This window comes from Antedon mediterranea, chromosome 1 (genome assembly GCF_964355755.1).
Source record: "Antedon mediterranea chromosome 1, ecAntMedi1.1, whole genome shotgun sequence".
Classification (NCBI taxonomy): domain Eukaryota; kingdom Metazoa; phylum Echinodermata; class Crinoidea; order Comatulida; family Antedonidae; genus Antedon; species Antedon mediterranea.
In genome coordinates, this window is record NC_092670.1 from 4831905 (window position 1) to 4846967 (window position 15063).

General features: G+C 35.3%; 1 protein-coding gene and 1 long non-coding RNA gene across 2 annotated transcripts; both read right to left on the bottom strand.

Annotated features, from left to right (window-relative positions):
- Positions 1-2158: 2158 nt before the first annotated feature.
- LOC140054268 (uncharacterized) lies at positions 2159-7809 on the bottom strand. The gene is made up of 2 exons (XR_011846503.1): positions 5976-7809; positions 2159-3747 (listed from the first exon to the last, which is right to left on the bottom strand). It is a non-coding gene; the product is annotated as an uncharacterized lncRNA (long non-coding RNA).
- Positions 7810-9275: 1466 nt separating this feature from the next.
- LOC140051424 (interferon-induced very large GTPase 1-like) lies at positions 9276-13901 on the bottom strand. Its single transcript, XM_072096639.1, has one exon. It carries the CDS (start codon positions 13899-13901, stop codon positions 9276-9278), a length of 4626 nt encoding a protein of 1541 aa, XP_071952740.1.
- Positions 13902-15063: the final 1162 nt, after the last annotated feature.

Sequence of the window (15063 nt, forward strand, 5' to 3'; positions counted from 1 at the left end):
AATCAGTAGTAAACATTTTGTGTAAATATAGTCTGGCCTACTATACAGAACAAAAATACTGTATAATCATAAACTAAACTACATTATATGTGCATATTCCAGGGTAGAAGCATTCTCCCTAAGGACCCGGCCCACAAACTAGTAGAAGTACTACTAGTATATACGCCAGGGGTAACGATGCAATATTAGAAGTTAATAGCATGCATTGCCTGTTAATATTTTGTATCAATATTAAAATAAAGAAATAATTATGAAAATCTGACTTGTAGTTTCTTATTGATTATGTCCTCTGGAATTTTAGTGGGCTAAAGCCGCGGCGCGAGACAATTGACAAAAAGCGTAAAAGTATAAAAACAGTATAACATGTTTCCGAGCGGTTAAAAAGTAACTGGAGAAACTATTGTGAATTTAAGTGCCGTATAATCAGACAATCAACAATTTATTTTCCTTTATTTTCACTTTAATATGTCAACTATACATTTCATTCATTTATACACAACACCATATAAGTACAGTAATACATCGGTTAACATTTATTATATATTTAATACCAGCCACTGCCGTGGTACCTTACTCTCAATAACAAAATACCTTAGTAATTATTGCTTATTTATGTATTATATATTTATGCTACTACTTCGATCTACACACCTTAAATAATTTAATTCTTAATTGTTATTTGGCTATTTCGGGGGCTACTCTTGTCATACTAGTTCGCTGTGTTACGGATCTTTTATGAGACCTGAGTAGGACCCAGGTGAATTCCACTGAGTGTCGGTAAATTATTAGTACCGAGTAGGCCTACGTGGAATATAATATTTTATTGGGGGCGAGATAATTGTCAAGAATTATACCAGCCCAATTGAACGACTAGCTAAGTAGCACCATAATAGTAAGATGGGATGATGATGGGGATGGTTGGGTGGGAAAATAAAATCTGACTGATGCTAGCGAGTTGCTGTAACATCAATGATACATGTCCAGTTTGTTATACTATGTATAGTCAATCTGATCTATTTGATAGGGACACCTGTTTTTATAAATATGTCGCCTAGTCTTTTAAGTTTAATTTATTAGTACGGTAACCTTGTGTAAAATACCAATTCTCCTTAAAAAGTAGACTTAAAGGAGGCAGTACCAAACCCATCCATCAACTGTCACTTGTTGAGGTCACTATAGTGTAGGTATAATTATCTATTGATATTCAATGTCCTTGTAGTGGAGTCCGGGTTACTCCAGATGGTATTGTGTATAAACTATAATTTAGTTTCCCAAATTTGCTTTTATACACAACACCATATAAGTACAGTAATACATCGGTTAACATTTATTATATATTTAATACCAGCCACTGCCGTGGTACCTTACTCTCAATAACAAAATACCTTAGTAATTATTGCTTATTTATGTATTATATATTTATGCTACTACTTCGATCTACACACCTTAAATAATTTAATTCTTAATTGTTATTTGGCTATTTCGGGGGCTACTCTTGTCATACTAGTTCGCTGTGTTACGGATCTTTTATGAGACCTGAGTAGGACCCAGGTGAATTCCACTGAGTGTCGGTAAATTATTAGTACCGAGTAGGCCTACGTGGAATATAATATTTTATTGGGGGCGAGATAATTGTCAAGAATTATACCAGCCCAATTGAGCGAATAGCATGAGAGAAAGCCCCCAAGAAATAAACCAAAGTGTATATTAATAAAAGTAGTTTAAATTGTATAAGAACAGGCTCTAAAAAGAATAAGGTAGGCCTATTAAAAGACTATTTACATAGTTTTTAAAAATGATATTACATTTAATTCTTGGTAAACATACTATACCAAGAAGAATAAAAAGAAACCTTAAAATCATAAATATACTGCTCTTGTAAAAAAAAAATAAAAATATTAGGAAACAGGACATTCGATCCCTACGATGATGATCATCTAGACTTGTCCCGGGGTTGAGCCCGACGGGACAAGTGGTTGTGTTAGTTATAGGTGCTGTTGATCTCTCAAAATTATCCAGGGGATGAGCCCGGCTGGATTTAATCCCGGGGATGAGCCCGGCGGGTTTTTTTTTTTTTTTTTTTTTTTTTTTTTTTTTTTTTTTTTTTTTTTTTTTTTTTTTTTTTTGAGAGAGAGATCGTAGCGTAGCTAAACTCATGAAATTCATCTAGACTTGTCCCGGGGGATGAGCCCGACGGGACAAGTGGTTGTGTTAGTTATAGGTGCTGTTGATCTCTCAAAATTATCCAGGGGATGAGCCCGGCTGGATTTAATCCCGGGGATGAGCCCGGCGGGATTATTTTTTTTTTTTTTTTTTTTTTTTTTTTTTTTTTTTTTTTTTTTTTTTTTGAGAGAGAGAGATCGTAGCGTAGCTAAACTCATGAAAATCATCTAGACTTGTCCCGGGGGATGAGCCCGACGGGACAAGTGGTTGTGTTAGTTATAGGTGCTGTTGATCTCTCAAAATTATCCAGGGGATGAGCCCGGCTGGATTTAATCCCGGGGATGAGCCCGGCGGGATTATTATTATTTTTTTTTTTTTTTTTTTTTTTTTTTTTTTTTGAGACAGATCGTAGCGTAGACTAACTCCTTAAATTGTACTTGTAGAATACGTTTAATTTATTGTAGATTCCCTAGGATGAAGTCGAGCTTGCGGTAATTGCAAGGCTTGGTAATTTACTGTACAGTATTACAATTTACACATATTTGCTTGAGCGTCTTTTAAAACCTTCCGATTCGTTCGGATGTATCTAATATAACAGTTAGAGGACCATCTACCCAGGGTTTGTACTACATGGTCTTCTACACCTGCTGCAGTAGCAGATGTTGCAGCCCCTATCCTAAATGAATGACCTGAAAAATTGCGGTTATCTATCCCACTTCTGGTTAAAACTTCCCTTAAAAGCATTAGAAATTGTTCCCTTGATAACGGATCGTGTGTTGATTCGTTCTCGACGAACAACGGGGCTGAATAGGGTGCACCGTTACACAATCTAAGGGCAATGTATTTAGACATATTATGGACGGGATATAAATTTTTGTTCTCAAAGATTGTTATATCGATTCCCAATCTAAAGGGGTCCGTTTTGGATGCCCTCAGATGTAAAACATATAATTGGCAATCTGGGCTAAAGGTAATATCGCTAATTCTTAAGTAATCGTTACAGGAAGTCTTTCGTTTACATGTGAACTCACCACATCTTAAAAAACCATAAAACGCTAACTTGAACACACACTGAATCATAAGGTCCATAAACGGGGAAAACACACCCCGCAAAAGTACGTTACTCATTTTTGTTAGTACATCTGCAGTAATCGGTAAACGTTTTTGTTGATTATTGTTCTGTGATTTTTTAATTCCGCGAAGTATGTATTGTAGTCTCTCTGTTCCCAATGTGATATCTTGATGACCCGCTTTGATATAATGAAAGCGAATTCCTGACAGGTAGAGTTTGATTGTATGGAGTTTTAGGCTCAGTACTTTCTGACAGTGAGTTACAAAATAAATGAGGTGTCCCTCAACAATTGGCGGAAGTCCTGATTTCGGCAGAATCATACCTGACATAATAAGAAAATTCAAAAAACGTTGAACCGCTGTATGATACACATTTTCTTTTTGTAGAATCACAAATAGCTGCGTTCCAGAGTTGTTCGACTTGCTGTTTTAATTCATCAGAAGCTCGGAATGATGTAGACAGCTCGTTGGTAGAAGATTCGCCTCGGGTGCCAATATTCGGAACTTCTCCATCTGGTAACGAGAAATTGAATCTGCTATTACATTATCTTTACCAGCAATGTGTTTTGCATAGACATAATAACAGTGTGTAGCTGAATGATACAGTAGGTTAATCTCCTCATCAGTTTCATAATTTCGGGTGTTTTTGATCTACCCTTAGTAATAATTTCAACGGTCGCCATATTGTCACAATAAAACAGAATTCTCTTCCTACTCCATATATGGCCCCATAACACGCAGCTCATAACAATAGGATAGAGTTCAAAAAAGGCCATGGACGTTTTGTCGGTGACGCAGTCTTTGGGGAATTCCCCCTGGAACCATTCGTTATCATAAATTCCCCCAAATGCAGTACGTGTTGCATCGGTAAAAAGTTTAAGATCACTTGCTGTTGTTATGTCGTCATTCATGAAAAAAGAAATACCGTTCCATCCCTTTAAGAAACGTGACCACATCGCTAGAACAGACCGACATTCATGACTAATGCGTATATGATGGTGTAGTTCTTTAACAGTAGTAGACAACCCGATAAGGTGTGATACAAAGGAACGCCCTGGATTGATTACTCTACAAGCAAAGTTCAAGTGTCCAAGTAGGCTCAATAGTTCCCTTTTTGAACATGATTTGCGCCTACTGAATTGTTGTATAATCTGTTGGATTCTATTTACCTTATCCATCGGAAGTCTCGCTTCCATGTTAACTGAGTCCAGATAAATACCAAGATATTCTATTAAAGTAGTTGGTCCTTCGGTTTTCTTTTCCGATAATGGGATACCGAGTGTTGAAAACATGTTTAACAATACTTGTTTTGTACTATCCGCATTTGTCTGTGGCGATTCAATGACCAGAAAATCATCCAAAAGGTGAAGAATATTTTTTATTTTAAATACGTTCGTTGCGATCCAACAAACAGTTTCCGATAAGGTGTCGAATATCTTTGGGCTTGAACGACAGCCAAACACTAATTGTTTAAAAAAGTAATATTTATTGTCCCATTTGATACCGTGGTAACTTCTTAAGCTAGGATGAATCGGTATAATTTTGAAGGCGTCCGTAATATCAGTCTTAATCAATAACGCGCCTTGCCCTTGTTGTTTTATTATTTTTATCGCGTCATCTATTGATACGTATTGAAGGGAAAATGCGTCTTTGTCTATAAGTTCGTTTAGACTCGGGTTGTTTAAGTCATCATGAGGTGCTGATAGGTCCACAATAAGTCGTTTTTGTGCGAGTATCTACCTTCAGCGATACCAATCGGATTTATACGATACTGATTATATGGATTACTATTATATGGGCCAATCAAATAACCCTTGCTCACCTCGGTTGTGATTAGTTCCGTAACGATTTCGGGTTGTCGCAGTGCGGATCTCAAGTTCTTACATTCAATTGATTGTTTGGGCAGGCTTTTGATGCCTGTGTAGAAACCATGGGAAAGTCCGTTGATTAAATACTCTTTGGTGTTTGTGTTTGGAAAAGTTTCGAGCATTAGTGTTAGTTCCGTAATGTTAATGGGTGTTGTAACAGACAAGTTAAAGTTAGCGGTGTCATGTTTCAGTCTGCTCTGGCCCCTTAAGGGTGGGGCCGTTGTCCGTTTTTTGAGGCACTGAGCCTACACAAATGTTTTGCATGGTCTCCTTTACAGTCTAGGCAAACATGTAGATTATTACATCTTGGCCTGAGACAGCCCCTGTTCCCATTGAAGTTATTGCAAATTTCTACGCCGTTGTGGAATACGCGCTTCCTGCCGTATAAGTCACTGGCGTAGCTATTTGGAGCAGCACTTTTCGCCTGAAATATATTCACCTCAGAGCAGAACGCCGTTGAATGCAAGGTGCTGTTGCATTTTGAACAAGTATTGGGACGACTGTTCGCGAATATGTTGCAAAACAGTGTGTTGTTTCTCACGGACCAATCGACCAAAATATTGTTATAGCGCAAATGTGCTGCTGCTGTTAAACTGAACTGTTTGTGGTATTTGTAAAATCCCTTACCGGGATATCTTGACGCCATATCTACAATGTCCCTCTCATATTGGTCTAACTCCTTTCTACGTTGCGGATAAGCTCCGCACAATATATTTTTATAAATGCCAAAGGCATATATGAACTCCCCGATATTTAGGCTTTTGTTTAACCTTATATCTTTAGTGTGGGCATTTGCACCATCCTTGTTGTTGGATTCGATGGATAGACCAGAGTAATACAGAATCATTATTGATGCTAAATTAACATCCCTACCTGAAATGATCTGTTGCCGGATTGCCGGAGAGATTGTTTCCACTAATGGTAGAGATTCGGCGGAATATCCAAATCTTGTTTTTTTTAAACATCCTTGAGGTATTGTTGTTCGCAGGAGCGTTATATGCTTGGAGGGCCGTGTCGACAGTGTAAGTTCCTTGCGTGTCGTCTTCTATAGCGACGACATTTGTTGTAAAGTTTGCATTAATAGGCGTGCCACTGGTAGGCGGTGGTACTGGATTCGTGGCACTAGTATGCCCTAGGTCAATTACCCTTTGAGTTAAGTTAGAAAACATTTTCCTGCAGATTTTTAACTGTTGAAGAAAGCTTCGATACCAACTCCGTTAGTTCCCGATTGTTTCTGTTGTTTGTTTGTTGTTGTTGTTCCTCAGCGGGTTCAATACTTTCAGCCGGAACTGGTGATGACACCTCAAAGCCAGTATTTGACTCCGTCAAAAGGCGAATCAGTGCCATTTTTTTAGCATTTTGTGTGAATGATATACCTCGCTTAACAAGTTCACTCTTTAATTTTGCGATTGTCCAGTTCTTGTGCGTGTCCCTTTCATACGGCGTAGTAGAACGCTTTGTAGTTGTCCTGGTAGGTGCCATTTTGTAATCAATAAATTGAACGCCGAGTATAAAAAACGTAGTAAAATAGGCAACACAAAGAAAATGATAATCAATTAAATAAAATCCTATGTAAAATATGCGTCCAGAGTTAAATATAGTATATATCCTGTAGCAGAAGAAAGTAAATTAATGTGCAGAAAATAAAATCTGACTGATGCTAGCGAGTTGCTGTAACATCAATGATACATGTCCAGTTTGTTATACTATGTATAGTCAATCTGATCTATTTGATAGGGACACCTGTTTTTATAAATATGTCGCCTAGTCTTTTAAGTTTAATTTATTAGTACGGTAACCTTGTGTAAAATACCAATTCTCCTTAAAAAGTAGACTTAAAGGAGGCAGTACCAAACCCATCCATCAACTGTCACTTGTTGAGGTCACTATAGTGTAGGTATAATTATCTATTGATATTCAATGTCCTTGTAGTGGAGTCCGGGTTACTCCAGATGGTATTGTGTATAAACTATAATTTAGTTTCCCAAATTTGCTTTTATACACAACACCATATAAGTACAGTAATACATCGGTTAACATTTATTATATATTTAATACCAGCCACTGCCGTGGTACCTTACTCTCAATAACAAAATACCTTAGTAATTATTGCTTATTTATGTATTATATATTTATGCTACTACTTCGATCTACACACCTTAAATAATTTAATTCTTAATTGTTATTTGGCTATTTCGGGGGCTACTCTTGTCATACTAGTTCGCTGTGTTACGGATCTTTTATGAGACCTGAGTAGGACCCAGGTGAATTCCACTGAGTGTCGGTAAATTATTAGTACCGAGTAGGCCTACGTGGAATATAATATTTTATTGGGGGCGAGATAATTGTCAAGAATTATAAATCTGACTGATGCTAGCGAGTTGCTGTAACATCAATGATACATGTCCAGTTTGTTATACTATGTATAGTCAATCTGATCTATTTGATAGGGACACCTGTTTTTATAAATATGTCGCCTAGTCTTTTAAGTTTAATTTATTAGTACGGTAACCTTGTGTAAAATACCAATTCTCCTTAAAAAGTAGACTTAAAGGAGGCAGTACCAAACCCATCCATCAACTGTCACTTGTTGAGGTCACTATAGTGTAGGTATAATTATCTATTGATATTCAATGTCCTTGTAGTGGAGTCCGGGTTACTCCAGATGGTATTGTGTATAAACTATAATTTAGTTTCCCAAATTTGCTTTTATTCAACAGTATGTAGGCCACTTGCACAAGTACAATAATATATAATTGATACATACATTTTAAATTTGAGTATAGTAACAGCAAGATAATTACTTCGCTTTTTATATGCAAACAAATCTTACTTTAAGCATTTAATAAGCAAGTTACAATCATTTGAAAACGCCCTATTTCTAAGAGAACATAAAGACTTTGGCATTGCATTAGTATTTCCGATTCCAAGGAAATTATCTACAAAATTGTGTGTACCTTTTTAATGTTCTTCAAACCAGGGAAGAGTCACTCTTCCCTGTTCAAACTGTGAAATATCCATTTATAGGTAAGTTATTGGTATAATATAAACAATATATTGTTTCGTTCAATAGCAGGTAAATATTTACCTAGAATTCATTGCAAATAATGCTTTTTTTGCTACGCAACAGTTACTGTAGTTTATAGTTAACCCCAAGACACTTAAACAAATCAATCCACAGTATTGGACTTTTCTTTCCTACTTTCCTTCCTTACTGTAGCCTAAGGAAGGGTAATCGACTTGCATTTGGTTATATACTGTAGCCTAAATTTGATTTTATTATTTAAGTCAATGAATATGTTATGGTTTCACATTAATTTTCGTTTAATTAGTCTACTAGTAGTTTTTTACTTTTACGATATGATTAATCCTTAATTCAGCTTTAGTGCTTTAAACATTACATAGGCGTAATATATAATGACAACAAGCACACAATTTTTTTTAATTGAATTATAATTCAAACTTCTGCCAACCAAATGATGATATAACTATTTAAGATGAATTGTTCATATATATATCTTATAAAATATTTATTTTTAACTTTAATGTCCGGTGTTCTTCTTGCACATCAAAATCATAAAATAAACGCTAGTCCTTATATACATTTTAAAAACTAATTGTAATGAACAAAACTAAAAATCTGCAGCAGATACAAAAGACATTATACATTTCTTAAGCTTAATTCATTTTTACAAAAGTACGTCAGTATTCCAAATGTTGTAGTTAAAATAATGTACAATTTGAAAATTCAATTAGGCCTCTATTATTTTCCTTTATTTTGTGAGGTGTTTTAAACGACCCGCATCCCCTCCCCCACCCCCACCCAACACACGACGTCTACCTCTAAACAACCTCCCAATATATAGGCCTATCTAAACAGAAGGAATGATTGTTATAACGTACCGTATTTGTCAGGTAAACGATAGCATTAACTTTTGTAATTGTATGTTTGATCTTTTAAAGTAAATGTTTAGAAAATTAGGGTATCTTTTAAAGTAAATGTTTAGAAAATTAGGGTATCAATTACAGACAGGTACATATATATGTACATGTACGGCTATTATTTTTACATTTATTTGCATTTTTCCGATAATTCCGATTTGTATGAAACTTTAAAGCCCAGACTAAAATTAATTTACAATTGTAAAACAGAAATGTGTAAGGTTTGATTCATTATAGACAGTATATGTTTTCCATATCTTTCTTGACATCTTCTAACGTAATTGTCTTCCATCCATCTGGAATATCTGCCATCTCAGCCGTATAGTATTCAGCAAGTTCACGATTATATGTTGTCATAAACCATTTCCAGAACATTTCGGACTCACCTGCCATTGGTTCAATTTTCCACGATTTGTAACGGGCATTCACACTCGAATACTTCTGGTAATGAACATATTTATCTTTAGTATCAGCATTCTTGAATCGCGAATCCTCAGACATTACTAATGTTGTGCATACGTCTGTGACAAGTTTTCTAGGTTCCTTGCTATTGTGATATCCAGAAACTCCTTGTGGTCTGTGACAACCGGCACGATGGTTATCATGTTTGTCATGAAAATCACATAGTGCCTTACAGAATATACACACTTCTTGGCAACATAGCAGATCAAATGTAAAAAAATCCCGACATTCGTCCCGTATGCTATCAAATAAGCTGTCCTCATAAGCATTCATTATGCTATCTTCAACTGATTCTAGTTCAATTAAAAGTTTGTCTTTGAGCTTGTTCAAATCCATAGTTTTTTCCTCATTCAAAAAGGTGGTGTTTTTCCGTAAGGGTAATTCATTATCGATATTTTCGAGAAAGGTTGGCCACCAAGATTTCATTGTAATAGTACCATCCTTACATACATCATTTATAACTTCTTTGAGCCCAGTAAACATTTCTAGAGCTTTAGCACGATATGTTTTCTCCAATAAACATAGACCTGTTCTTTTTACCAAGCATTCTTTCTTTATTTGTTCAGATGTGAAGTTTTTTATGCATTGTACTGGGTCCCTCAAATAATCTTTAAAAGAAATAAAATTGCCTTTATCTGCTATCTCAATTAGCATATGTGCATGGAGAGACATCTTACTATAAAACATTTTACTTCGAGAAAGTCCTTCTATATGCGCGATTACTTTCATCTTGCATTTGTTGGGAAGAGATTTCTCAATAGCAGTTTTAATCTCTCGAGATATAGCCGACGCCCTCGTATCATGAATGTGCAAATCTGTACAATCTTCTTTAAACATTTTCCACAACCTATCATGTTGTTCTTCCATGTAACATTTTGGGTCATTTTTTAGTTTGTATTTTGTTTGCATTTTCTGCAAATCAGGTTTAAGTAATTTCATGAAATTACACACGGTCAGCCGAATAATTGCTTTCTTAGTTAGGCCTAAAGGAACCTCTAACTCTTCAAGACTTTTTGATAGTGAGCTAACCATATCATGTCCTAGACTTTGAGTGTAATTTATTCCATTTTTTGTGTGCTTTGAAATTTGTGTTTGAAGCTCTTCCAGAATTTTGTTTTTTCTGATATTAAGATCATGTAAATGCGCCTTATAGCTTCGTTGTTTTGGGCCACGACTTTGTGAAAAATCTAAATCGCCTTTTACTATTTCAGTTCTTGAAAAGTCAGATTTCCATGCATCCAAAACATTTGGTTTAGAATGTTCTAAGAAAACTTGTTCAGTGATAGTTTGAAAAGATTGTTCTATGTCCATACCATCGTCCTCAAATTGTATGTCGGATATCCATTTGTTCCAATTTTTATTGAAATTATCTTTCAGTGTTTCGGGAGGAAGATCCTTATTTCGATACAAGTCAGCTAGTTGTTTAGCTTTTTTAAATATCTCCTTTTCATGTTCTTTAATTCTAGCATCAATTTGAATTCTTCTGGATTTTGTAGCCGTAATAGATGTAAAAGCACTGTTATGCTCCGTTTTAATTTCTGTACAAAGAGCTTCCCGTTGTGAGTCCATCCTACCTTTCCATTGACATGCATTTCTCTCTTTATCAAAATACGATTCCATTTCTTTTTTAAATGTACTGATATCTTCATCTAGTTTTTTAAGGTAAGAGTCATTTACCGTTTTCCCATCTTCCTTTACCTTTTCATCTGCTAATTTCTCACATTCGAGTTGAAGATTATGGTTATATGTCATTGCTTTTCTTCTGAATGTACGAGCGTGCTTTACAAATTCTGTATTCAAAGCATTAAAAGCTTGTATCTCAAGGGAGTTTTTGAAACTGAATACAAAATTTTGACCTAATATCGCTTTCCAAAGATCGGACAACCTTTTTTTTAATTCGTGTACAGTTTTAGGCGTAGCTTTCTGTACGAATTCTATGACTTGTTTCTTAACTTCAAGAATACTCTTACTGTAACCTGGATTTGGAGGTGCAACCGGTGGATCTCCTTGCCAAAGGCCGGAAACATTCACTACGTGTTTATTTTCTTGAAAGTTAATAACATCAGAAAACGATTTGTATTTGCCACTGCAATTCTCTTCTTCGGCTACAGCTTGTGTGACTTTATCCAGTTTTTCTCGCATATTTCTTGTTTGAACATGCAAATCAGAATCGTTAACGTTTGAGACATTTTGATGTACAAATATACAGCTTGGTTTGATATCAACAATGTCCATTTTTATAAAAGCATGCATAGCTATTTGAAGTGTATCGTTCACATCCGTCGGATTTTCTCCCATAATATTTATTATAGTAAGATCACCTAAACCAATCACAAGCGTGGCTAGTTCATTGTCACGATTGTGTACTTCGTGGATGTTGGTAGATTGGATGGACCGTAAACCCTCAGTGTCAACCACCAGAATATAGTCACATTCAGTTGTTTCTTTTAAACCTTTATCAAACGATACCAGCTGTGCGAATATACCTTTAGTACATCTGCCAGCGCTAACAGCAAATTGTAAACCGAACAAGGTATTTAAAAGGGTTGATTTTCCACTACTCTGTATGCCTAATACAGATAAAACAAACAGCTTTTTATTTCCAATTTTCATTCTAAGAGAATCAAAAATTGCTTCAATCCAATTAAGAGGCAAGTGTCCTGCGTCACCATCGAATAGTTCGACCGGATATCCATCAAGTAACGTTTCAGCAGCAACTACTGACAAATCAAAGTTAAACTCATTCAATGCTTCTTTATTTAAAGATAACAACATCTCATAAGTTTGTCCGATTTCCCTACTGAAATGTTCTAGACCCAATGACTTCAATGACAGTTTCTCTTCAATTTCATCCAGTTGTTGTTTCAGTGCTGCTAACGTTTCTTTCGAACTATTTCCCCCCTCCTTTTTTTCACAAAACTCATTCCATTTAGTAGTGAACTCATCACGTATTGGCTGCAGATTCCAAATGCTGTATCGGTCAGTCATTATTTTTACAAGCTCCAAAAAATAGTTTCTTTTTTCACTTTCGTCTGTGTAAGATTTCTGAAACGTCATGTATGTGCAATCCTTACATTGGCTTAGTTCTTGGTATTTTTTGTGTTGTTCACGACGAAGATTCTTTACTTCTTCTTTCATATTTTCTACATACATTTCATTGTGCATATTCCCTCTGCGTGTTAGCCGGTGCTGCTCTTTAATTGTCGCTCCAATTTGTTTTGAAAACGTTTGCAATGGTAGCTCATCTTTCTTTTCATTTTGATTTAAGTGTTCAAGCAATATGTCAACACTCTGTTTTGCTTCTGAATACATTGGTAATTTTGTATCAATGTGGATATTCATGCTCCATGCTATGTCTATACACATCTCAACACTTCTATTGCTCACAGCGCCTTCCCTTTGCTGACTCAAACAATCATTTAGAAATCTCCAAATGTTCTTCTTCATTTTGACATCGTTTTTGTTTAATCTATCAGTTTGTTGAAACAGTTTTATTCCTTGTGTAGAATATTGATTCTCAATCTTTTCAATCGCCTTTTTGTAATTATCCGCAGGTTTATCATAGACCAATAATACGTGCCCATGCTGTCTGTACAATGATTCAATTAACTCGACGTTACCTTCGTTAAAATCATCAGATGACACAAATGCAATTGTGGCCAGTGATATGACCGATAAAAATCGTGTCTGAAGTTTGAAATCTGGCGCATTTCCTCGCAGATTTATAAATGCGAGTGCATCCTCAAAGGTTCCTTTCTTTTTTGTAGGAAAGTACCATGCCATTTCTAATAACCCGTTTGATAATTCATGTTCTAAAGTACCACCTTCGCAATCATAATTAAAAAAGATATTATGTTGCTGGTCATTGATAATAGTGTTGATTGTGTGCGATTTTGACTTTTTCTGTCTACCAATGCGGAGAACCGATACAGTTGGTACTGGGTGAACTGCCATCGGCTTTTCACAAGATCCTTCACTCGTTGTCCATTTCTTTCTTATTGTACTCATTCCCCACAAAGTCAGTTCCCACTGTTTGTCTTTTACGTCCGTTACAGGTATTAGTAACGGAATAGCTAACTGACACGTAGACAATTTTTCAATTAAAATTTGTCTTAAGAAGTTGTCACAGCATAAGAAGACAGCCAATAACGCGTCTAATGGACTTACTTGGCTTTTGTCGTCTAAGTCAAAACATCTTCCTTCGTAATTATACATTAGTATGTTTTGCAAAATATACCATGGTATTTTTCCCGAATTTTCCTCGAGTTCCTCTAATGAAATAACATTTTCAGAAAATTCAAGGACTTTATTACGAGTTAATTTTCTAGGATAATATTCTCGTAGTTTTAAATGGTTAATCACCTTATCTAGATATTCAGTACTACTAGATGCCATCATGAATTATAAGCAGAGGCTGTACTATTGATTGATAACGTATTGAACGATTCTATCAATTTACAATCTTGAAAGAAATACATAAATTTACAAGTAAAAATCGTCCGGTGATAACCGAATAAATTTTATGTATAATATACATAAACATAACAGGCACAGAACAGGATATTATAAAATTACCAATTATTATTATTACCAACAATTATTAATTAATTTTCTTCATTTACTTATTACTGGTAAAGTTCATGTCCCCATCTGTGATAGAGAAACGATACGTCATAGGCCTACAGTGGATCTGAAACAGAAAATAAAGATATAATTCAAGGTATTGTTATTGCATATGTATCAATAATTAAAACCATAAAGGCAATCAAAGACAGAAATGCGTACAGTTTTTTACAGAGATAAAAAAAAATTATATATTATAATTATTACTAGTACATTTTATTGTAGGTCTACTTCACAGACATTTACAGAAAGGAATTCATAAATAAATAAAAGGATTTTAGTTTTTAATAGAGATATATGTTGATATAAAATTTGCGATACACCACGTGTATTAGTTCTGAAAATAACTGTTGTATGGAACGCCGTTTACGCAACATTTCGATGATATGAATTGTATGACGCGATATGTGAATGAAATGCATCGATATGAATTGAATGGCGCGATATATGAATGAAATGTTTTGAATTGAATGCTTTGAATTGAATGTTTTGAATGAAATGTTTTGAATGCAATGTTTTGAATGCAATGTTTTGAATGAAATGTTTTGAATGAAATGTTTTGAATGAAATGTTTTGAATGAAATGTCGGAATGAAATGTTTGAATTGAATTGAAAAGTCAAACTATTGGTGGCGCGCGTATGTCATTCCCGCTCGCGATTTTTTCTCAACTTCTTAGGCCTCTTTACAGAGAATCCTAACAGACCTGGGTTTGGAAATATGTATTCCACTGTTTCAGGTCTGTTAGGATTCTCTGTAAAGGATCCATATTGATGACAGCGTGGAAAGGAGATGAGGGTACCCAGACTTAGGCGTATGTCTGAACGTTAAACCGGACTTTAGTCGTAGTTCGAAGTTCGACTTGAAAAAGTCGTAGTTCGAGCTATTACTTCAAATTCGATTCAAAAACGAAGTAGTCGAAGTTTGCAGTTCGAC